Genomic DNA, 23,167 nt, shown 5'->3' on the forward strand with positions numbered 1-23,167 from the left:
AGTACAGAAGCAAGTATTTTTGGTAACAGGCTATGGGTAACTTAGCAGGAGAGTCTTCAAGTAGCACGGTTAAGTTTCCTCACCGCTTCTGAGTGACAGAATAATATGCATTGGCATATTTATATTGCTTTCTTTTAATCTAGCACTGGGCTACCTGAAGTTAAATGTCAGCTTGTGCATCTCCCATTGCTCTGTTGTTTATCCTTAATGATTTTGCTTGACTTTGAATACATTAACCTTCCTTCCCCTATCCTTTTGCGATTCTTTTTGCTGTCTTCAGCTTTTGTACCCGTTTAAAGCTCTATCACCTCCCAGCAAGCACCCTTTGGAGAGAAGTGCTATCTATCCCGAGACACCGAGGCTGCATCCCGTTCATGCTGTAAGCTGACAGAACTTTGCCTAACTGGGTCAATCCAGCCCCTGCTCAGGACAGTGTGTCCCCTGGCGCTGGTGCTCATGCTGCCACGTGGCGAACCAGGTCAGGGAGCTGATCCAGCTAGGATGGGGGAGAGGGCAGGAAAACCCCTCTGTTTGCCACAAAAAGAACCTGAAACTGCAGCTAAGTTTGTCCTGAGTTGTACCAGATGACTGTAAATCAAGTAACTGGATGTATTTGGTACCTAACAGCTGGGTCCTTCTTCTCCTTGGTAGGATGGAATAGGTGTTTTCAGTCTCCAGCTCTTTCTCCTACAGCATCACTGCCATCTGCTCCCTGTGGCCCTCCGTGGTTACCTGTCCTTGCTCCATCCTGCACGTCTCTGAAGCTCAGTTTGAAAGAAGCTTGTCTGCACCCAGTGTTTTGCATTTTTTTATCAGCTTCGTTGTGAAATCTCCGGAGCTTGCAGCTGAATCTGGAGGATGCGGGGTGTTCTCGTGGCTGAACTCCTCTCCGGCGCGGTGTTCTCTCAAATAAAAGCAGGTTAACTTCAGTCCTGTGTAGGGCAAGTGCAGTGGAGTTCAAGTGTAGGGTTAATTGAGGCACACAGATCCTTAAATTATCCCTGAAATGGTTCGAAGAGCAAACTGTTCTGTGACGGGCTGGATGTGAATATGTGAACTCCTGACCTCCCACTGTTCTGAGAGCTCGTAGCCTTAAAGGAACAAACAGCAGTGCCCTGAGGTTGACGGAGATGCTGCTTGCTCCGCGCAGCCTAAAATCCCGATTGTAGAGGCCGATATTTGCTGCGGTAGGTATTTAAGAAGTGAGAAGTGATGCATCTCTTGCAGGCTATTTCCATAGGCTTAGTCATGTAGAAAAAGTGTAGGTGGTCAAGAATTAGCGCTAGCAGAGCTAAACTCTTGTTCTTTTGCATTGCTAATGATGAACGCTGTCTTCCACCTCACGTCACCAGATGATTTCTTTTGAGAGCTCAGTGGCAGGCAGCCACACTTTTCCCGCAGATTCTTTTGACTTGTGCATTACACTTAGAAAATGGGCAAATGGAAACTCTGGCAGCTGCCTGACTTCCTCTCAAAAATAAAAAGGTTCCCTAAACCTCAGCTGGTTCACAGACTTGGTTCAAATGCTTAAAATTTGGATTCATTCCTATAGCTTTCAAGCAGCCTATATTATTGAAGGGAAAAAAAATCTGCTTAATATTCCTACAGAGAGCATGCGGCGTGCAAATCACTTGGTGGACTGTTTGCAACTACTGTAAACACAGAAAGCTGCCTGAAATGGATTGAAGATCGGGTAGGTTTGCTGCCTATTAGTATTCCAGGGACCGAGGTGTTCTTTCTGGCAGTTCTCATGTCCGCATGAGATGTGTACGGGGCTGACTTCTCAACAGATAGAGCGACGAACCAGGAGATGTGAGGTGAAACCTGCAGGCTCAAATGTCTCCCCAGGCTTGGGATATATGGGAACAGCTGTATTCTCCTGGAAGTTATTGACATTGACACTTTAATTTTTACCTTCAAATACTTCTGGATTCACGTCTGAGAAAGTATAGACACTGATTGCTGCTTTTATAGTAATGGGTTATATGGAAGGGAGAAGCTTGCTAGGAATCTGAAGCCTGTGTAGGTAGATGGTAGGGTTTGCTTAGAAGAAGTGTATCTTTTAGGAGAATGAACCTGGATCCTGCTTCATTTTCTCTAAGAGGTAAACACAAGGTGATGTGACAGCTTTTGAGGCTTGAAAAATTCATGTATTTCCTTGTTGTGCCCATGTCTTGTGAAAGTTACCTAGAGGCTGGACTCTTACCTGGCATCCTCTTTGTTTTCTGCTTCAGATTTTGTTTGGAAGCATCAACAAAACAAACAGAAAACACCAAACCAGAAGTCATGGGCTAAATGTTACTCTGAAGTTTTTCACACCATTAGCCATAAAGTGAACAGAATTCAGTAACCCCCTCTGGAGGCATGTGTTGTCTGAAGTGAAACCTAATACAGCTTCTACCTGTTCCAGATCAGCTTCACCAAGTCAAATATTTTTGTCTGCAGTGTTTGCTTTAATCCTTTCTAGGTAACGTGTAATTGGCTGACAAAATAAAACCTTCACTTATCAGGGAGGTGGAATTTACTAGGCCTTAACTACTGTGAACTTGATGTTGTCACAAGCAAAATGCGTCACAACTCGCTGCGAAGTGTTTGAAAATAGTACAAAATAAAAGTTGTCTGGCTGCAATTTTACAGAGTAAACATGGACATTGAAATGAGAGACCTCAGAGGCTAAGGAAGCGACTTCCTTTAAAGACTGGAGCTTACCACATTTTCTACAGTGGAGTTGAAATTTATTTTAAACTGCCGATTCATTGGAAACAGCTGACAGACGTGAGCGGGCTTAGTTCTGATCTTCAGTGCCTTGCAGAAGCTTTGGAGACTTTTCGGTCAGCAGTACTATCCTGGCAAGAAGCAGAAGGAGTGCACTCGAATAGGTTTGGCATCAGACACAGAATCCACCTCGAAATCCTCCTTTTTTTTCCCCCTGTGGTGTCGGACAGGTGGTGATTCAGCTTCCAAAACAAGCCGCCTCTGGTTTGCGGTGCAAGTGGAATGAACGTGGAACGGCTCCCAGCAGAAAGAAACATTTCTGGGAAGCAAGCTGGAGTGCTTCCAAACCAACGTCCCATGGAAGACAAGAAGCATTATTAAAAGAGGCTGAAGGCACAGTAGGGGAGAAGTGTCATATCTTGACAAGTGCAGCCTGTGGGTGTTGAGCATGGGAGGGAGGTTAAATCACCCTTTCGGATCCTATGTGGTGTAATTCATCCTCTTGAGCTATTTATGTCCAATTATCCATTGGCTGCCGTGGGGATGAATACAGCTTTGCGTTCCGTCTTGAAGACCCAACGCTAATGATAACCAAAAGGCTGAATTTCTATCTAGGTTTGTGGCTAGAAAAATCTGAGTCAGTGTGGGGTTTCTTACAGTGCATACATTTGTTCTGTTGGAAGTTGGCTCTCGTGAATCAGAACTCACGAAACCTCAAGTTTAAAGCCTCTCGAGTCCTGTCCCAGCTCTGCAAGTCCTGAAGAAGTCGGAGTAAGAGCCCTAGTCTTAAAACCAAAACAAGCCCTCCTACATGTGCTGAGCAAACTTTTGGCTTTCCTCAATTACCTAATGCTAGGGGAGAGCTGCTGTTTTTGGCTGCAAGGCAGGTGAAAGTAAGTCTGCCCTGCTTTCACAGCGTATTGGATCTGAACAACTTGCAGAGCTGAGTTGATGAAAGTTGAAAGCACTTTTGTATTTTGAGACCGAATTCAATACCTTTCAGGAGCTCCTGAGTGCCTTTACTTTGCTATTAGATGGTCTTTAAATAGAGTATTCATCTTCTCCCAGGAAATCCTTGCAGGCCTGGGTTTAATTAAAACCTGGATTTCAGTCACAGAATCACAGAATAGAAGGGACCTTAAAAATCATCCAATTCCACAACCGCGCCATGGGCAGGGACCCAAACACCTATAACCATCATGAATAACCATCATGACAAACTACAGGATAGCAGGAAATGCTTTAAAACATTCTCTGAATGTTGTGTCATGCTTGGAAAAGATTCTTACCTTTTGGTAAATAAATAGGTACAAAGGCACTAAGGAATTTTCTTTCTTTATCTGTGTGCTTACCAAGGGATTTTGTGTAAATAAATGGAGGCATTCGTGATCTGTTACATTCTTACCTCAAAGCCGCAATTACTGGGATTGGAAGAACTGAGAAATATCATATACAACTAAATAATTTCATTTTTCCTTCCTACGTTTTCCATTTCTTCACAGAATCACAGAATTCAGTGATTCTGTGATTCTTTTTTTTGTGGAACATACAACTGATTCCTGAACTAGTTTGCTGGGTCCCATCCTGCTGAATTGTGAATATTATTACATCATTACGTGATTTAAATCATTGAATCATTACATGATTTAGGGCTTTTGAACTCATCCTATATCTGAGTGAGCAGCCGACGTGCAATGTGCTTTTTTACTACAGAGCTGTGCAAATCTGACATTGGAGTTCTGAATTGGTCTGTGTTAGTTACCATAGCATACTGGTGTAAAACTGGCTGTCTGAACTCACTTTTTTATTTGATTACTGTATGACAAGTGTTTGTAGTGCATTTATAAAGAGCTCGTGTCTTGATATGGTGGAATATAGGCAAATGAGGGCTCAAGGAAAGCTGTGATTGAGGGACTGGCCCTTAGGAGGCTAAGGGTTTGTTATGCATGCAGAAAGTTAGGAAGTTTGTCTTCTTGGAGTCATCTGAAGGCTGCTAGCAACAGGTTCCCCAAGCTCCTGCTCAGCTCTTTCCAAACTGAAGGGCAGTCCTGGAGAACGTGGGTGTTGTGAATCCCCTCTTCAAAAAAAATTAAACGTTTGTATAGTAGACCGATGACATACACAGATCAGAATTAAGAACTGACCTCTGGATGCTGGGAAAAAAATGTGTGGTAGGTATACAGAGGGAGAGGAAGGCACATGGGGAATGTGGATAGAGTGCTGCAATTAATGCTTCTTACAGAAATGCTGCAGTTGGCATATCTGGCCAGTGACCTAATGGTGCTTTGGTTTAATTGCTTAAATCTCTGAAAAGAATGTAAACTAATATTTTGTTTTTCATCTGCTGCTTGGTTGTCTCATGTTGTAGCATTTAAACAACCTGCTTTTCTTCCCTTTTCTTCTTGGATGAAGCTCCAGAGATAGTGCCTCACCTAGTTTCAACTTGACGCGTACTAGAAAGGTTGAATTTTACATGCACTGGCAACTTCTCTTTCCCTTAAGTGAGGGGGTGGGATTCTAATCTGAATTAAATACACCACACTGGAGATTTATGGATAATTGGCGTCACCTGACAGGCAAACAGGGTAATTCTTGATCGATCTAGTAATATGTATTCTTTTTATTATAGTGCTTACACATTTAGTTCATTATCGAGTTTAACAAACTAAATGATGTCTGTAGAGAATTTATTTAAAATGAAGACTTTGGAGAAGCATACTGGATTGAGTGTGGCTGAAATAACCTGCTTTAAAAGTGAATTTTTGCTATACTGGAAGCATGAATGTTTTATACAGCGGAAATTTTGTTTTGCAGATGGTTTATTCAATCAGTACATCAGTCAACAGGAATACAAACCTCGCTGGGGGCAGATTATCCCCAAAAGCACCAAAGGTAAGGATATTTCTTAAGATATAAGGCTCATACTGCTAGTTCTATCGTGTTCCTTTTTGGATACAGAGCAAGAAAGCCTCCTGTCTGACAGCTGTTCAGGGGAAAGTTTTGCCATCTGTGAAGTCGGTGAAAAGCAGCCTGGTCTCAGGCTGAGCAAGCAATGCAACAGGAACACTAGCTGTAACTTTAAGCATAGCTAATCAGTTCAAAAACGAAACTAAGAATGTAGGTTAAGCATAAGAACAGTTAGCTGTGAGACTGGATTTAATGCATGGAGTCATCTTAAAGGGCAACGTACAGCTAAGAGTGGTAAATAAATGCTTTATCTTAACATGGAGTACTTTAAACTTGAGACATCTTATGAAATCTTTGCCTGTCATTCAGTAAATTCTGCAATTTAGGTTTATCTCCGGTGTTCTCTGCCTTGAAAAAGCGTCTCGTAACAGCAGCCTTGACTACAAAATACAAAAATCACTGTCATATATCAACCCTCGTATTCAAAGTGACAATCACCAAACGTGGAGGCCCGTACCCAAACCTCTTGGGAAGGGTTATCTATGACTACAAGTAGATTTCTCTTGCAGCAGAACGCGGGTTGTCTTTCTAATGTTGCTTCCCACGGGTGATGCCTGTCCTGAATGTTTAAGAAATCTGAAGTGCTTGGGAAGCTGCTTTAATTGGACAGTTGGAATTCCCTTATGTGAGAATAAATAATTGGTGCAAAGCTAACAACTTGTCTGTATCCATACCATTAGCTCTTTGCTTCCATCCCTTGGGTACGGGGCCGTGTCATTTGAGTATTTGTTCTCACTCATCTGCCTTCAGGCAGCTCTGGGTGAGAGAAGAAAGGGGAGCAAAAGATTCCGTGTCCCTGGCACTGGAGAGCTTCAGAGAGAGCTCAGACCTCATTTGTGGGGACCTGCATGCTTCAGGAGCTCCCGAGCTCTGATGCAAGGCTCGCAGAATTGCAGTGTGGCACTGTATTCAATTTAGCTCTCTCTGATACAAGCCAAACTGAGTATTTTTATATTGCATGGAAGAATGCTACCTGGAGAAAGCTTTGTTAGTGTTTAAATGGCATGTTGTTAAGTTGCTCGGCTTTTTTATAGTACTTAAGTTATTATATATTAAGCTGTATATTTTTAATGTAGAGTCTTATTATGGACCAACACCCTCTCCTTCCTCTTTTTTTTTTTTTTTTTTTTTTTTTTTTTTTTACAAGGTGATGGGGAAGACAGCCGACCAGGGATGAGAGGAGGCCATCAGATGGTTATAGATGTTCAGACCGGTGAGTAGTTGCTGGGTTTCTTAACTAACTTAATTACTTAATGAGATATTCTTCATGTAAATGTGCAAAAGTGTTCTTCAGGGAATGTCTTAATTTAAATTTCTGAGGTAAAATTGCACTTTTTAGTAGTTATATTAAATACTGTGCTTTCATTTCTACTCCAGCTGCTTTTCCCACCCACTTCTTCCTGCTCGTTCTCCTTTAGGCCTGTTTCGCTAAGAAACCAAGAACAATTGGTTTTAATTCTTGTTGTTCTTCCTCTTCTTTTTGAGCAGATGCTTAGACAAGAGAAAAGAAATTAGGGATGATTGTTTCCCTTATCTATTACATATTGCGTGCTTTGGAATAGCACTCAAGCAATAGAACTGATGTGTTGAAACATTCATTCTGTTTTGGTTAGGGTGGCTTCTACCTTCCGCTATTTTTGTGCAAGAAACCATTTAAATATAAATTATTTGAGGCTTTTTATGGAAATGCTTTCTATAGCAGTTTAAAGAATGGTTCAGCTTCTGTTTCAAAGAGCCCACAAAGAGAAGAAAGGGGGGTATTGGTAACAATTCTGCTGGATATTGTATCCCATAATTTTCCATAGCTTTGTCTTGCTTTTATTTAATCAGATTTTTGGTACATTATACCGTACTAAAGTAATCTTTCAGTTATGCAGCCCTGCTTGCATCTTTTCTAAGCAAAGGATTTGCATGAGTAAAGCAACTTTCCTTAGGTAAGGAGAAACAAGATCAGGGTCGTCAGAATAAAAACGTGTCACTGGGGGAGCTGGCACAAGCACTGCTGTGGCCGTATCTGTTGTGGTCATATGGAAAGGGATTGAAGCATGTGACAGAACAGCACCTTCAAGAGTAATTTGCTAAGTCATAGTGAACAAGCAAAAATGCAGCAGTAGCTGCAGTCTTTGGCTTTTACTCAGAATGTAGTTACCAGGCTAGAGAAAGCACCCGAGTTATTTTGTAGATGAAATCAAACTTTTTCGGTGGAAGAGATTCATTAGAATAAAATGCTGCTGGAGGACTGCTGGTGTTTGCCTGCAAAAGAAGCTGTGAACGCTCCCTAGTGGTCCTGATGAATAAGTAGCAGTGTTTGACGGGCGTGCTGAAGTAAGAGGAGGCATGTGAACTTGGCAAGGGGCAGTCCTTTAGACCTGCTGAAAGCAATACAGCTGTGATACTGTGTCTTCATTTCAAATTGGTTTGTTTAAGTCTTAACAAGCATATCATCTCTGCCTTAGACTTAGTTTTTTACTCTGCTCAAATAAGGCAGTAAAAATACATTGATAATTAATTATTTTTTTTGACTTGAAACTGGCTGGAGAGTACGCGCAGAAGGAGTCCCAACGCTTCAGAACTGGATCTCCCTCTGACATCAATCCTCTCCTGCTGCAGCTCTCTCCAGTGGGGGCAGGATACCTTCCTTCAGGAAGTTTTGCAGTGGGATATTTGGGATGTTGCCCTTAGTTTTGCTTCCAGGCCCACTGAGGCTTGTAAAAGCTCGTATGTTATTGAAATTAAAAGGTTTGCAGTGTAATGCAGCTTACGGACAGACCAAGGGGAATTCTTGGTGCTGTTTGAATCCTTAAACCCAGCTGCTGCTGACTGCTTGAGTTTTCCTTTTGAACATAGGTAGCGTTAAACGAGACCATGGGATTTGGCCAGCTATGTCAGGATGTGTTTTGCAGACTGGAGCTGGTCTCCCTGGCCAGTCTCGAGTAAATCTAGTTTTAATGGAAAAAGGAGCAGCAGCACGCTCAAAGAAATCATCCCTTCCTTACCCACACGCTTGTTGAGCTGTATTCTCGGAGGAGGTGAAGTAGTAGTTCACTTTGTATTCCTCATTAGATCGGGGAAGTCCTTTTCAGAAATTACTCTTTTCCTCAACTTTAATCCTCTGTAAGCAAACGCAACAAAATCAGACTCATAAGGAGGCTCTGATGTTTCATATCACACAGAACAGATTCTGGAAGCAAACTTTAATCTCCGATGTCAAGCCCTGCTGTAGCTCTGGATATAACTGCAGAAGGTTCTGCTTTTTGATTAACCTCAAAGAAATATGAGCCAGTTGTTACTGATTACAATGACAAACGTTTATTTTTACTAGGTTTTGTATAGAACCGAGCCTGCCAGATGCATGTGTTAGTGTCAGGATAGGGATATGGGTTGGTAAGTAGTTGAGTTACATCTCAGGTTACTGATAGCCAGTTGAGTCACCACATCTCTTGTTTATGCTCTAAGTTTCAGGCAGAATATAGTTTAATTTCGCCTTAACTGCCTTTTAAGCATGTCTTATCTTCCCGTTAGGGGAGGCTGAAAGTAACTAAAAGAGCAGTTAAGGCATCTCTGCTGGCAAACAGTGACTTGTGGTGGTGTAGCTGGTTTCTGTCTGATGTTCACGCACTTAATACTTGCTGCAGCTGTCTTGGAATAAGCACAGTGCTCTTTGTGCTTTGAAAAACCTCCGTAGCATATGGAAACGAGGGCACAGGCATTTTCGGATGCGGAACTGAGAAGGCAGCTTGTTGTTGTCCCACGTCAAAAATGTGGTAATCATTAATTCTCACAATTTTTTCCAGGCTTTTGTTTGCATTAGCGCTCAGACTGGAATGACCCTGGGTGGCGGAATTAGGAAGCTGTTCTTGGTATGCCTATAGAGAAACGTTTACAAAGAGGCATTCCTACTTACAGTTGGAAACCGCTGGTGTGTACATTAAGGCTCTGGGCTGTAAATGAAAACAGAAGATTTAGAAGATTTATGCTTCTGCTTTGCCTGCAAGGCGCATGCCTCGTGTAGCTCTCTATAGGAGGCCGGGGAGTTTCCTGCACTCTTTTACGAGGAAGGAGATGTGTTAGGGTAGTCACAGCACTAAACAAAAAAGCATCCCCAAAACACCCAAAGTGAAAACAACCCTAAAGCTGTACAAGTGCGTTCTGCGTTAAGTGAGCTGGATGTCTGTCATGAAAACCTCCAATTTATGTAGGTCCTGGTGAAATACCCAAGCACTAAAGGGCAGGCTGGTATAGCACAGTGCTTTACGGATGCATTAAGTGCTGATAGAATGATTGCCCAAATGCAGTTTTGGAGAAAGGTCTAGGTGTCTGTCTAGCATTGAACCTTGATTATCACAACGCTGATTATGCCCCCTCAGGCCTTTCTGCAGTTCAGATATGACGTGTTATGAAATGCCAAGCCTTACCCTGGAAGAAGGTGGGAATGGGTAAGCAGACTGCCCCATTCAGGCTTTAAGGAATACCATCTGTATTTCAGAGGAATATCCATACTGGATTTCAGATGTCTGGTTTATAATTCCATAGTAAAGTGGTTTTTTTCCTCCTCTCTTGTAGAGTAAGTATAATTTTATATGAATGATAGTGTAGTCCCTAAGGCCACATAATTTGTTTGGGTAACAGAACGATGTTTTTAGGATTTGAAAAGAAAACAAACTAGTATGAAAGTTATTCTATTTAAAAGAGACTCTTCCGTGATATATTCTAATTATTTTTCAAGGTTCATCTTTATTTCATTTAGATAAAGCCTCCGTATGTTTTCTGACTAGCCCGTTAGAAGTAATAGCTAAGCAACCAGTATGACTTTTGTCTGCATTTCTCCTAGCTATGGCAACTGAAACATTTTCTGAAGCAAAATATTAGCGAAGCGATCTTTATCAGTGTTTGTGCTACCTCTGTTCGGTCTCTGAAGTGAAACTAATTTGTGATTTCAGATGTACATTATTTCCCCTTTCCCTTTTGTGAGGAATTCTGCTCGCTTCATTATGTTAGATAAGTGAAAAGAAATCTGTAGGCTGGAAACAGTGGGAGATTGAAAACGGTGGGCACGGTATGCCCGTGGTCTACGTGGAGATGGTGAGACTGGCCCAAAAGAAGCACAGAGAGATAAAAAAAGCCAAAGTGAGAGCAGCAGACACGAGAAAAAGATGCTGTTTTGCCTGAGGAAAACACTGCTATCCATAAGATATTTTATTTAAAGACAGGGCTTGTGTACAAGATGAAGAGATCTCCGAAACAAAACACAGATGGCTTCTAAGCTCTGAAACACAAACAGCTGCTGCATCCTGGAGGTTACTCAACTTCATGGGGCTTTTGCATTTGGGAAGACTTTGTCTGCGTTGTGTGCCTACCCAGACCAGCCTGAGCCTGAAAAAAAATGCATCCAGCCAGCATCTGCACTGAACAGTGATTCAGAAACTGAGTGACAAAGGTTGGAAAAGCCCTCCAAGATCTGGTCCAACCATCCCCCTACCACCAATGTCACCCACTAAACCATGTCCCCAAGCACCACGTCCAACCTTTCCTTGAACACCCCCAGGGATGGTGACTCCACCACCTCCCTGGCAACCCGTCCCAGTGCCTGTCTGGCTGTGCACTTGTTCTGAGTGTTCCCTTACGTGTGCAGCTTGCAGATAACTAAAGCTGTGCTCACTACAGGAGGTGCCATCCTTTAGTGGAAGGCTTTTCAGGTGCCTTGCACCCAGCTTTCCCGGGACAAGTCCTCCAGATCTAGGAACGCTGAGAACGCTGATTCTCAAGTGCACCCTTGGCAAGTTTGGGGTGATAGCAAACCACGGAGGGAGCTGATAATAAACTGGAGGATGGGACTATAATCAGGGGCTGGAGGAGAGAGCTTCTGTGGGAGGCTTAGCAGAAGCAGGGCCAGGAGGCTGGGACACATTGATGTCCCTCTACGTGGTACTTGTCTGGCTGCCTATGTAGTGCTGTGGTACAATAAAGGTGACCTCCTGAAACTCAGTCCAGTGAAATGATGGCTGGAGCTGGAGCACCTGATGTATAAGGAGATGCTCAGGGAGCTGATTTAGTTCTGCTTGTGGAAGAAAAGGCTTAGGGGAGAATTTATGTTTTGTCTTCAAACAGGTGCTGGAAGAGGGTGAAGAAGATGGACGTTCATTTTGGGGGTGTGCAGGGATTGGATGAGGGGCAATGGACACAAATCGCAGCAAGAGAAATTCCAGTTAGATAGTACCAAAAAAATACCATAATGAAGATGGTCAGTAATTGGAGCAGGGCTCCAGATATTCTGAAATATCCATCCTTGGAGCATAGCTGAATGTGTCTGTGCATCCTGCTCTACTCCAAGGGGTTGGGGAGAGGACTCTTGGACTAGATGGCTTCCAGAGGTCTTCGCATATGAAGTAATTTTGAACCTGCAGAGGACTGTTTGGCACGCACATGGAAATACCATGTGGTCTGGGGGATTTAACAGGGATTGGAGGAAGGCTTCTTAATCTACTCTTCTGAAAAATGGAACTTGCAGGGAGGCCATCAGGAAATAGGTTAATTTTTTTCTCTGATACTTTGAGGGTTGCTCCAGTACCCTTCCAGTCTTTTGGGGAGTAAGGAAAGAGAAGAATTCAGACACTCCAGAAACATTTCTGGCTGAACAAGCAGTTGAGAAATTTTCTTCCAACGTATTTAATTCAAAGTGTTGGATTTTTTGCTCAACAAGGAATGTGCAGGAGATAAGGCTACGATGCTGGAGGAGAACTGGTAACAGCTTTGGGTAGACATAACTGCTTTCATGTTTTTCTTGTTGCCTTGCAGGTAGATCTGAAAATTCTTCCAGTCTGTCCTTAAAGCAGAAGAGAGGCTTGCTTTAATAAAGCAATATCAATATTTCTGTGTTACATAGCACTTGGGTACAAGGAAGAATCTCTTCTTTGAAGAGAGGGATGCCGTGCTTGCATCTCGAGTTCCCTAGTGCTACCGAAGTAGAAATAATTACATCGATGGGAGACTGATGTTTCCCCTCAAGCTTCACACTCCAGCTGCCTCTGAGTTTGTGCTCTGTTCCCTCTCTCTGCCCGTCCTCCTCTTTGAGCATGTGCTGATAATGTTGTTGAGATGTTGTGGAAATGCATGGGAATACTGGACGTGTACTCTGGGTCCATCCTGCTGGGTGATTTGCTTGAAGAGCGAACAGATTACCCTTTCCACAAAATCTGTTGAAAAACAGTGGGAGGTATGATGCTGGTAGTGGAACAGAGCAAAGTTCAAATCTGGTTTTGGAGGGAAAAGAAGAAACCACGAATTTTTCCTTATACTTTGGGAGAAGAGTTATGAACTTCAGAAGAACTCTGGAGAAGCTATTTACCTGGCATTACCAGCAGCAGATGAATTAATATATTAAGAAATGTTCCTGTAAAAATACAGAAACTTGCCATAAAACTGTATGCAACTCTGTAATAAGATTCACAATGATAGTCATTCTGGATCTAGGTAGTGGTGGAGCCTTTGTTCATCTAGACTGTGTTTTGATATCAAGATTAAAAATAAATTTGGTACGCAGTCCATGTACCCTCATGTGTTGCTCTTGGACTCTGGTGATGCTCATGGTTCACCCTATAAATATATGATTCTTCTCCTTTTTCGGTGCTTACATGCCACTTAGTTCAGCCAGCTTGGTTTAGGTAACTTAAAATCTGAGTTTTCATGAAATTCATTCAGGTTTGCTATTAAATTTCATCTGAGACGACAAAGCCTTGCAGGCAGGCATGACGTTTTGGCAAGGCCCCAGTAGGATACTTAGCTGGTGCCAAATCTTTTATTTTCCTCGGCTATCAATGAAGCTGTTGTGGTAATGTGGGTTTTGTGAGCTGTGAGAATTTATGCGCACAAAGGGACCTGCTCTTTGCAGGGAACACTGGGAGCCCTGAGTCCAGGAGGAAGGGTAATTAAAGTTAATGAACCAGGGTAACCTTTCCATGGTGATGACCACTATCCTGATGGTAGGTGAGGGTCAGGGACCATTCCCGTTTTATAATCGCACTTGTAGCTCTGCTCTTTAATTGGGGTTGGATTAAAAATTGGCCGTTACCTTCATAATAGAACTGGCTTGTGGATTTTTAAAGGAGTTTTTCAAAGCTCTGCAAGTCTCCAGTGGCTTGTTCTTCTTGGACTTGGTTGTATGTTGGGTTTTAATGCAGTCAGAAGACGCAGTATTTTCAATATTCGAGACCAGATAGTGAAGTTTCAATAATGGAAGTGGCTTAGTCATCTCTCGATGTCAGAACAGAGACTTCTTCCTTAGATGCTTCCCATGTTCGGGGCTTCATCTAGTTTGATCAGCAAGTCAGGGAAGCCTTTGAACTTGGCATGCTTGGAGTGGTTATGAGTTTAAGGTAACATGCTCTAGGGATAGGCCTGTACTGCTGAATTACGTCTGTTACTGTTCTACTGGCAGGCTTTTGTGGCATCAGGTAAATTACATTATGCAAGCTATTCCCCTTGAAGAGGATTTTATAGTCGAAGTAAATTTTCCTTTATAAGGGATTGACTAAACAGGAAAGCTTTGTGGCTGCTCTCTCAGAAGTTGTCTTGGGCTGTAGGTTTTGCATCAATCAGGGACCAAACTGCGATTTCACTGACAAGGACTAATAACGCATGGCATCCAAAATGTTAAATGCTGTTAATTTGCCTGTCTTGATTTTTTAATCAGAAAGCTGTGGATTTGATTGCCTTGTAAGTAAAAGTAGAAATAGAAAATGATTCTTCAAGAGTTGGTAGTATATCAATCCTGAAAAGTCCTGAAAACTTCAAATACTGAAAATCAACACTTCTTTCTGTCCTGGTGACTGGTTCCAGTCAAAGAGGAACAGTACTTTGTAAGAATTGGTTTCGCTTTCTTTTCCGATGGTCATTAAGACCTACAGTCTATTTGTCTAAATTGTTTTTTAGGTATTAACCTGTTTAGAGGCATTCTCTATTTAAAATAAAGAAAAAATTAACGTGTTCTTTTTTTTTTTCTTTTAATTAGAAACTGTTTATTTGTTTGGTGGCTGGGATGGAACTCAAGACCTGGCTGACTTTTGGGCGTATAGCGTGAAGGAAAACCAGTGGACTTGTATATCCAGAGATACCGAGAAAGAGGCAAGTTCTACATCCATTCTGATGATAATATATGTGTTATTGTACAGAAAAATGTCATGCTTCTAGGTGCTCGTATTGATATATAGTGTGCTGAAAGAACCACAAAATTCAGACCATAAAATTTTGAAGACTTTTGAAATGCTCACCCTGGGAAAATGTGAAATGGATGTGAATTTGAAGTGTTAAGCCTTTCCCCTCCGGTAATCATTATTTCTCAAGAGCAGACTGATCAACCAAAATCAGCTCAGTGATTAAAACATGAGTTTAATAATTTGATAGGACTGAACAACCAGACTGCTGAATAAACATTTCAGACCTGATGCTGGTGCTGAGCTTCAGAAACAAATTATTTTTTAGCTTCTGTCAAAAATGAGAGTAGAAATAGACAGCTAAGAGTTAGAAATGAAGAGAACAGAGGGTAACTGCCAGAGGCCACACAATCCTAAGAGTTTTTGTGGCATTCAAGCAGTTTTCCTTGGCCTCTTTCGCTTGCTATTTGATGTATGAAACCTCTGAAATTAATGTAGCTTGGGTTATAGAAGGTAACAAAAAAAGTCCAGAACCTTTGGCTCATGTAATTCACATTACTATATACTGTGAAATGTTAAAATTTCCTGTGGTTATTGTGTTCCAAGTTCGTTACTTGTTTGTCAGAGCATAACTTAAGGAAATTCCTGCAGACTCCTCCTGAAGGTCTGAGAAGTTTGAGATTCCACTGCTTTTTGACAGATAAATTCAGGAGTTGATTTCCCCAACTATTTGAAAAAGGCATAAACATGTCTTCCCATTTGAATTTTTCCACGTTCTCGTCACTAGCTTATTTTATGAGCTTCTGTGCTAGATTAAATAACACTTGAATATTGCCATTTTTTTTCCTGGCAAAGGTGTTTAGAGGTTGTAATCAAGTAGGACAAATAGCATGAGCTGAAAATCTCGCAGTAAGGCACTTCCCTAGCCTTTAAACCTGTTTGTCATGCACATACTGTTTTCAACATCCTTTAAAAAATGGGCTATAACAAAACTGAATGTGATATTCTAGTATCTATCTTCATATTGCTACATAAAGGTAAAATTGTCCTTATGTTTCATATCCTTGTGCGTAAATTTTTTTTTACTCTTTTCATCACTGCTCACAGCTTTGTCATTCTCGTGGCTCCTCGCTTGTTTAGTGATAAGATACTCAAGTTGGATTTGGTCTTTCAGGGTCCAGCTGTGTAGGCTGGGCTTGTGTTGCCTCTGTTTACATCTGGAGCTGTGGGTTTCACTTGACGAGAAGTTGTCACCTAATGGGTAACATCCCTAGGATAACAAAGGCTGTGTGCGACATAATTACGAGGAAATTGGGATTTTACCACATGTTGACAAAAGAGATTAAGATAAAGCTAGACCTTCCTTCACTCCAGAAAGTAAAGAACTAGCAATATTAAAAATGAACAAAACCAATTTTAACTGTCTCTTCTTTTTCTTTCCTTCTTGCTTTGTGTACCTACCTAGCGTGTACGTTTGTCTTAGGGTGCAACGTAATAGGGCCTTCCTGTGTAAAAGGATGGCCGTGCTTTCTCCCTGCCTGCACCAGGGTGGGTAGTTCTGGCTTTTCTTTAAGGGATTCATTTTCTTTTTTTTTGCTGGGATCCTTTCTTATCCGGTTGAGCTTCTGTAGAGCTTGGGAGGCCTGGCTGGGATGCAAGGCATCAAGCAGTGCCAGAAACAGCGTATGTTTTCTCCAAGTTCCTCATGCCTGACTCTAGCAGGGTAATGTTGGGATGGGAACGAAGGAATACAAAAAAGGACGGCTATGGAGGAGACACAGATTTTGGAAGGAAAAAAAATTAAAAAGTGCGATGGCAGGTCCAGAAACTCAAGTGGAAGATGGAAGGGTCTTGGACTGAGAGGAAGCAAGGTAGGAGAATTAAAAAAAAAAACACGAAGATTGAATTAAATGCATGGGTAACTTTGAAAAATTGATGGACTTCCTAGAGGAAAGTGGGAAGAAAGCGTGTAGATTTAGAAACGGAGTTCCAGAAAGGTTTTAGGTGTGGATATAGTCTTTGGTAGATGTCAGAAGGCAGACTACTGAGGCATAGTCCAGGATTTTGGCGACTTACTGAGGTACTGTGAAATGGCTGCTGCTAGCACTTAGAGCAGTCCAGCAGTATTTTTTGTTTTAATTAGATCTGGATAAAACTTGATTTAGAAATGAAAAGGTCAATCTCAAATGGAGAAGTAAATTCAAAAACAAAGACTCCAGATGTTTCTCTAATAGGAACATCAACTGTTCACAAACAATTTGCTAAAAGGAAATGTCTGTTGACATGGAATTTCTGAAAATATTCGAAGTAGATTCCAGTAGAACTTCGTCTTGTTTTTGTGTTATATTGTGTTTGTTCTACTTCTTGCTTTTTTTTTTTTTTTTTGTTCTAATTAATCAGTGACACTGGTGAAATTAGCCACTGAATAATTAAGCTTGGACAAGAGCATAATACGGTAGAAGTTGCATCTTATCCAGCGTCGTCTTAAGGGTAACACAGAGCAACATTCTGGGCTAAAGGGACTGATAGCTTCTGTTGCGATGCCAGATTATCATCGTCTTCCCCTTGGCATTGCGTTACGAAGCTTGTGGTGACCTTTTAGTAAACCGTGTTGTTGCTGTTTTTCGGAATTTGCTAGCGAGTTGGAGAAATGTTTCTTTGTCACCTTAAATTGCATTTGTGATTTTTAACAGTTCAACTACCAATGCTGATTTTCCATAGCCGTTCTATTGGAAAAATGCTCACAGCACTACTGGAAGAACTGATCACCCACGTTCTTTTTTATTTTTAAATAAGTGTTAAGGACTCGAGCGTGGTGTTGGGTTGAACCACCAGTATGCACATCGCAGCTGCCGATGGACAAACGGACCTGAATTTGACCTTCCCCACCATCCCTCCAGTGTATGGAGCCAGCAAGGCTTCTGCAGCCCTTGTCAAGTCCTCCTCTATGACTGCATCCTTCCAAGGGAGGTACACCGTGACCTTTTAGCAGGCCCTACAACTTCTGTTTCCTCCTCGGAGTGCTTGGGCATGCAACAGCTCTACAAATCAGTTGGCACGAGGCATGGCCAAAATACATGAAGCCTAAGAGCCTCTAAGAGTTTGTACTCTGAACTGAGTGGAATGTTCTGACAAATACTGTTGTCTCCAGGGTTTGTTAGTGGTTGCAGATTAGTAGACCTTTTCAGGATTTGGGAATAAATAGCTTTGAGAAAACAAACGTTGTCATTCTTTGGGCATTTTGGTCCTAGGCCAGTGTCAATTAATAGAGAAACTTAATGTGCATGTTTTGGTGTCTAATATTTCTAATTTCCAAGCAGTAGCTTGCTTTTGGAAAGGGTAATTCAGTGAAAGTCAGTACAGGAGCACAGTTGAAGTGGATAGGTGACTGTAGGAAAAACTTAATTTGGAGTAAATTACTAGTTGCGTGGACTTACAGGATCAAAATGCTGAGACATATTTATGGCTTTGGAGATTTGATAAATGAGAATCTAGAAGCACGATAGTAGGCATTTTGTATGTCACTGTTATTCTTGTGCCTTGTTTCAGTACTTCCTAGATAACAGAAGAGATGAAGGATCTTCCTTCAAACATTTTTGTTGTGCAGAGTAGTAGCTTGTTGTGCATGATATGTTGACTCATCCGCATTTTGGCTTTCTTAGGCTCGCACACAAGCTCTGTGAAGGACGTGGAAATTGCATAGATGGTTTAGGTGACACTGTATTTCCCAAACTTTTAAGTGTTTCTTGTCTAAGACTCTTAGGTAGCAGACAAGGTCTTTTCAGGGGTTAATTGGTTAAGAGAAGAAATCATTTCTCACAATGAAGGAAAGCGTAGGTCAACAAGTGCCTGCTGTTCAGGAGGTTCAAAGTGATCCAGAAAATCGGCATATGCTAAGGTGACAATTTGCTGCTGACATCAAATGCTTTTCCAGGATACTGACAATAAAAGCTGACAAAGGTAGAAAGATCTTAGGGTAGTGAGAGCCAGGGCAAATTTCATCTGCTATTGTATTTCCAGTTAAATTTTTTATGGTGTATGGATGCACTGCTTTACGTTTGTTGACGTAGTTGCATTTACCCAAAGTTTCCGATGTCATATTACCACACAAGCATTTGATGCATTTGGAAATGTTTCTGACACCTGATTTATTTTTTTTTGTGGAGTGGCGTGATGCTCAAATACATCAGCTCATCCATGTAAAGCTTTACTCTCTGCTGTTTTGAAGTGTAGAACTTGAATTAGTCTCAAATATTGACTCCTTCTTGCAGATGGTGATGTAGTTTGGAAGATGCTTTGAGCAACTTGAGGATTTTCTGTTTTGAATACTCTAATGTTTACGGGCTTGAGATCTAATGCACTGAATCTGCCATATCCGAGTAGTTCCAGTTGTACAGATGCTCGGTTGTACGAGATGCCTGGTACCGCAGGAGCACATAGGGAGAAAGCAGCTGTCCCAAAAAGCCTGCAATAGAAACTTGGATCCTGCGGGTATACCTCTGAGCCAACTTCCTAAATAGTGTAAATGCCTACAAAATTAGGGACAAAGAAGGCAGATGCCGAAGTGAACCCAATGAAACATGTTCTAGGCTGATCCTAAATATTCCTGTTTTATTTCTTCCCCCCTGCATAGAAAGATAATGATATAAAAATGTTCTAGCCTGTATTTATTCTCCTAAACGTCAGAGAAACTTTTAGATACGTCTGACTGGCTTCTCCACTGCTTTCCACATAGGTAGCTTAAAACAAAAAGACCCTATTCAAGAGTTTCTTATTTTCAGAATTTTTAAATGTTTTCCACTTTTAAAGGTGACTTTTTGTTTATGCTAGCATGTGTGACTAAGAGCTCTGTCCTCTTAGCTCTTGTTTATTTGTCTTTTAACTGGCATTTTTATAAAAAGAAAAGATAATCCTTATTTTAAAACAGCTCAGAGCCTTAAGGTATTCAGTTCCATTGCTAAGTGCCTGTAGTTCTTGCTTCCAGCATGCAAAAAGTGCAGAAAACCGGCCAAACTTGAGTTATTCCTAACACCAGATGTTTCATGTGTGGAGGTCCCTTTCGGATTTTGAAGCCAGCCTTGTAGAGAAGGGAGTACTTAAATAAATGCATTATGCACGGGGTTCTGAAGGCTGCGAAATTTTGGCAGTCTTGGGGCTTGCCTGTGCCAGTCTTCAGATTATACGTGGACTTCCAAAGCATCGTGAAGCCTTCAGTTGCAAAGTTTGTGGCTTGCAAAGCGAAGAACTACTTCTAAACCTTGGAGTAACGTCTCCTGAATAGCTGATCTGTGGCATTTGTGCTGTGGTTCAAAACAAAACAAAGCCCACCACGGTGACTACTACAATGGGCTTACTGGGCTGATTCCCTTATCTGGAATTTCACTTTTATGGCTGTGTTAGGAAGGTGTTGCATCATCCAGTCCCTTGTGAATTACCGATGAGGCACAATGCAGAGATGTGCTAGGGAATGTATCTGGGGGAAGATTACACGTTTTCAAACTGCTTTAAGTATTACAGAACTTTCAGGTAAGGACTTAGTAAAGCGAAGGATATTGATCTTAAGAAATGTTGATTTACATCCTTTTGGGTTTTAATGACACTAAAATATGCAGCTGTAAGACAAAAGCCAGCTTGAACCCCGTGTTCCCCATTGACTGCATGGGGAAAAAATGATTTAAACAATGATTTTAAATAGAGAAAGGTGGGAGGTAAGCGTGATCTCTTGCCAACAAGGTGAAAGTAACTTCATACACCAGTCAACTTTGCCTTGGGAGTACTCTTATTTCAGCTAGCAGCCTGGGAAAGGCTTCTGTTACATTAACACTCCTCAAGCTGTACAAACACGGGAATCTCTAAAGAAATATCAGTTTTTATCCCAGTGTGGTAACACGGGAAACGTTCTCAAGTAGCATCACAGATGCATCCTTAGCTAAATCATCTGGATAATTATGTATTTGAAAATCTGGTTGGTTTTTATGGTTCTGCCACCAGGTTCCAAAGCTGATTAGGACTTAAACTTTCTGGACTGTATGTACAGCAAATACTGGCTGAAAGGATGGATAGCACATGGATATGTTGAGCTTTTGGACTTGAAAGCGTTCAGTATGTTTAGTAGAAGAAATTGAAGACACCTTGTTCCTGAAGCCGTGACAGAGCAGAGACTAGCGGTGTGCTGCCCTCAGTGGTAACTGATGCATTCCTGCAGCTGGAAAACCAAATTGTGTTCTGAGAGGAGCTGAAAGGTGATATGAACAAAAATTTCCCAAGCTGCATCTTTCCTCAGCTGTCACTTACTTTGAAAGAAGGCACGGCCATCTCCACAGTGCTGTTTTTTAACATAAAGCAGACTATTTATATGTATTTTTCTTTACATGTTGTTATACAGACTTCATCTGTTCGCTGTTAAACTCTACTTAGTACCTGTACCCTTGGATGGCAATCTCTCAGCCATGAGTTAGCTCGAGGGGAAAATGATACAGCCACTTTAGTGATGTTTTAACACATCTAGGTACGAACTACTCTTTTGTCCTCTCCTTAAGACTGTCTTCACTTTCTCAGAAAAGTCTTGAGAGCCTGTGGCTGTCATAAACTGCTTAGGCTGACAAGTTCATATTGATCTATCGCCAGCTTTTCAAAGATAATTATAATAAAAGAACAAAACTCTTATTTCTAGCCCTGCTATGTCCTTGTGAACAGGGGGAAACTGTTAACATGTCTCACGTTTTTGGTTAAACAGTCGGTAAATGACTAGTTAAAGGATCTTCAGCCTCCCTGCCTGTGGGTCTGCAGCTCAGCTGAATAATTTGCATCCATAGAAGAATCCCTCCCTTGGCTGGACTTTCTTTTTGCGAACCTTTGTTACGGGTAATGAGAGGACAGCGTGAACTTAGGATGCGTTTGAACATGACCTCATTCAACATCCTGCAATTGTTAATGGTTAGTGAAATTCAGCACACGAGGGATGTTGTCCTGAGGGCCCGGCTCTCGGAGCTGGTGAAAGCTCTGCTTCTCTGGTAGGTCGTCTGTTTTATTTCAGCAGTGTTACTGAAAGCAAAGCTGAGCAGATAATGTGTAACAAACCTACAGTTTGCTTGTTAAAATTTAATAAACTGCAGTTTTTACTACTCACATTTCACCACTGTGAGTAGCGCTTGGTTTGCAGGTAAATTGTGGCTTTTGTTAGGAGTAGCACAGTAATGTCCTTCCATTGCAAGGTTGTTTTGTAGAAAGGTATTGCTTCCTTCACCTGTTAGCACTTGGGAGCTGAATCATGTAGGCTGGATGACATTTTTGACTGTAAACTGGAGCTTAAGCAAGACTTTCATACGTGTTCTTGCAACCTGCTTCATAGAAATGAATGAATTATTATTGCTTGTTCTTTGCGTGCTTGAATTTGTTTCTTTTTTTGCTTTTTAACTTTCCTAGAAATTCTCTTGGTCATAAGACGATGTGGTCTGCTGTAACGTGAAGTTATGCAGTGCTGGAAGTCCTTGATGATAGCTGGGCATGTGAGCGAGCCAGGTGAGAGCACGCTGCTCACACTGACCCAGGACCGTGGCTCCCTGCATGGGCAGTGTCGCAGCTACAGGTTGCCAAAGGTGTTCTGCACAATAGCTAAACCCATGCCACACAGCTGTCAAAACAGGATATCCGTGCTTCGGATAATCCATGAGCCAATTTATAGGGCATGTTTTATTTCTTCGGAGTTGGATTAATCGGGGTTCATCGGAAGACGATAGGTCGCATGCCAGTTCGTTCGCTTTCTGCAAACACCCTGCCCTTGGTTATTTCTTTAAGCAGGCCTGCCAGGAGACTAATTTTTAACAGGTAATTTCATGGGAGGAGAACATGAGGTTCTGCTCATTTTCATAGCCACGTTCCTGTGCTGCACTGAGCCTCTGTGCTCATCCGTGCTGTAATGAACCTGCGCTGATCCCCGCGGGATGGAGCAGGCAGCCTGAGTCAATTCTTCCGCAGGGCAGGAGGGGTTGGCCTGCCCACGGGTCACCAAATCCCACTCACCCCTGTTTTAAGGGTCACGCCGCGCATCTCTGAGCTTAATCATTTGATTTATAAGCTCATTGAACCGCCTTTCAAAAATAGCACACAGGAGCGTTTAATTGCGCTTTAAGCGAAGAAAGTCTCTTTAGGGAACGTTTAGCTTGAGGCTGTGTAGTCTCAGCACTGACTATCCCAAATGTGTACATGCTTCGGGAAAAAAAAGCTTAATCCTGTTTAATTTTTTTTCCCCCGTTTAAAGTGAGCGGAACAGATGAATCAAAACGGTGTGCTAAAAGCTGCCTCTGACTTTAATCTGCTCCATCATGTCTGAGTCA

General features: G+C 41.8%; 1 protein-coding gene and 2 long non-coding RNA genes across 8 annotated transcripts in view; all 3 read left to right on the forward strand.

Moving 5' to 3' along the window:
• Nucleotides 1-23,167, forward strand: part of MKLN1 (muskelin 1) — a 93,489-nt gene that overhangs the window by 34,390 nt on the left and 35,932 nt on the right. For all 5 annotated transcript variants that reach the window (XM_084512647.1, XM_084512648.1, XM_084512649.1 and 2 more), the window contains 3 exons: nucleotides 5,530-5,607; nucleotides 6,830-6,895; nucleotides 14,690-14,802. In XM_084512647.1, coding sequence (XP_084368773.1) covers nucleotides 5,530-5,607; nucleotides 6,830-6,895; nucleotides 14,690-14,802 — 257 coding nt within the window. The remainder of the gene's footprint in view (nucleotides 1-5,529; nucleotides 5,608-6,829; nucleotides 6,896-14,689; nucleotides 14,803-23,167) is intronic.
• Nucleotides 1,608-4,470, forward strand: LOC311433506. Its single transcript, XR_014690789.1, has 2 exons — nucleotides 1,608-1,697; nucleotides 2,235-4,470. It is a non-coding gene; the product is annotated as an uncharacterized lncRNA (long non-coding RNA).
• LOC311433501 lies at nucleotides 6,890-13,230 on the forward strand. Of its 2 annotated transcripts, XR_014690788.1 has the most exons (3): nucleotides 6,890-6,981; nucleotides 10,623-11,119; nucleotides 11,791-13,230. It is a non-coding gene; the product is annotated as an uncharacterized lncRNA (long non-coding RNA). The 2 variants fall into 2 exon arrangements; XR_014690787.1 differs by having other exon boundaries at nucleotides 10,623-13,230.

The sequence above is a fragment of the Aythya ferina genome (assembly GCF_964211825.1).
Source record: "Aythya ferina genome assembly, chromosome: 1".
Classification (NCBI taxonomy): domain Eukaryota; kingdom Metazoa; phylum Chordata; class Aves; order Anseriformes; family Anatidae; genus Aythya; species Aythya ferina.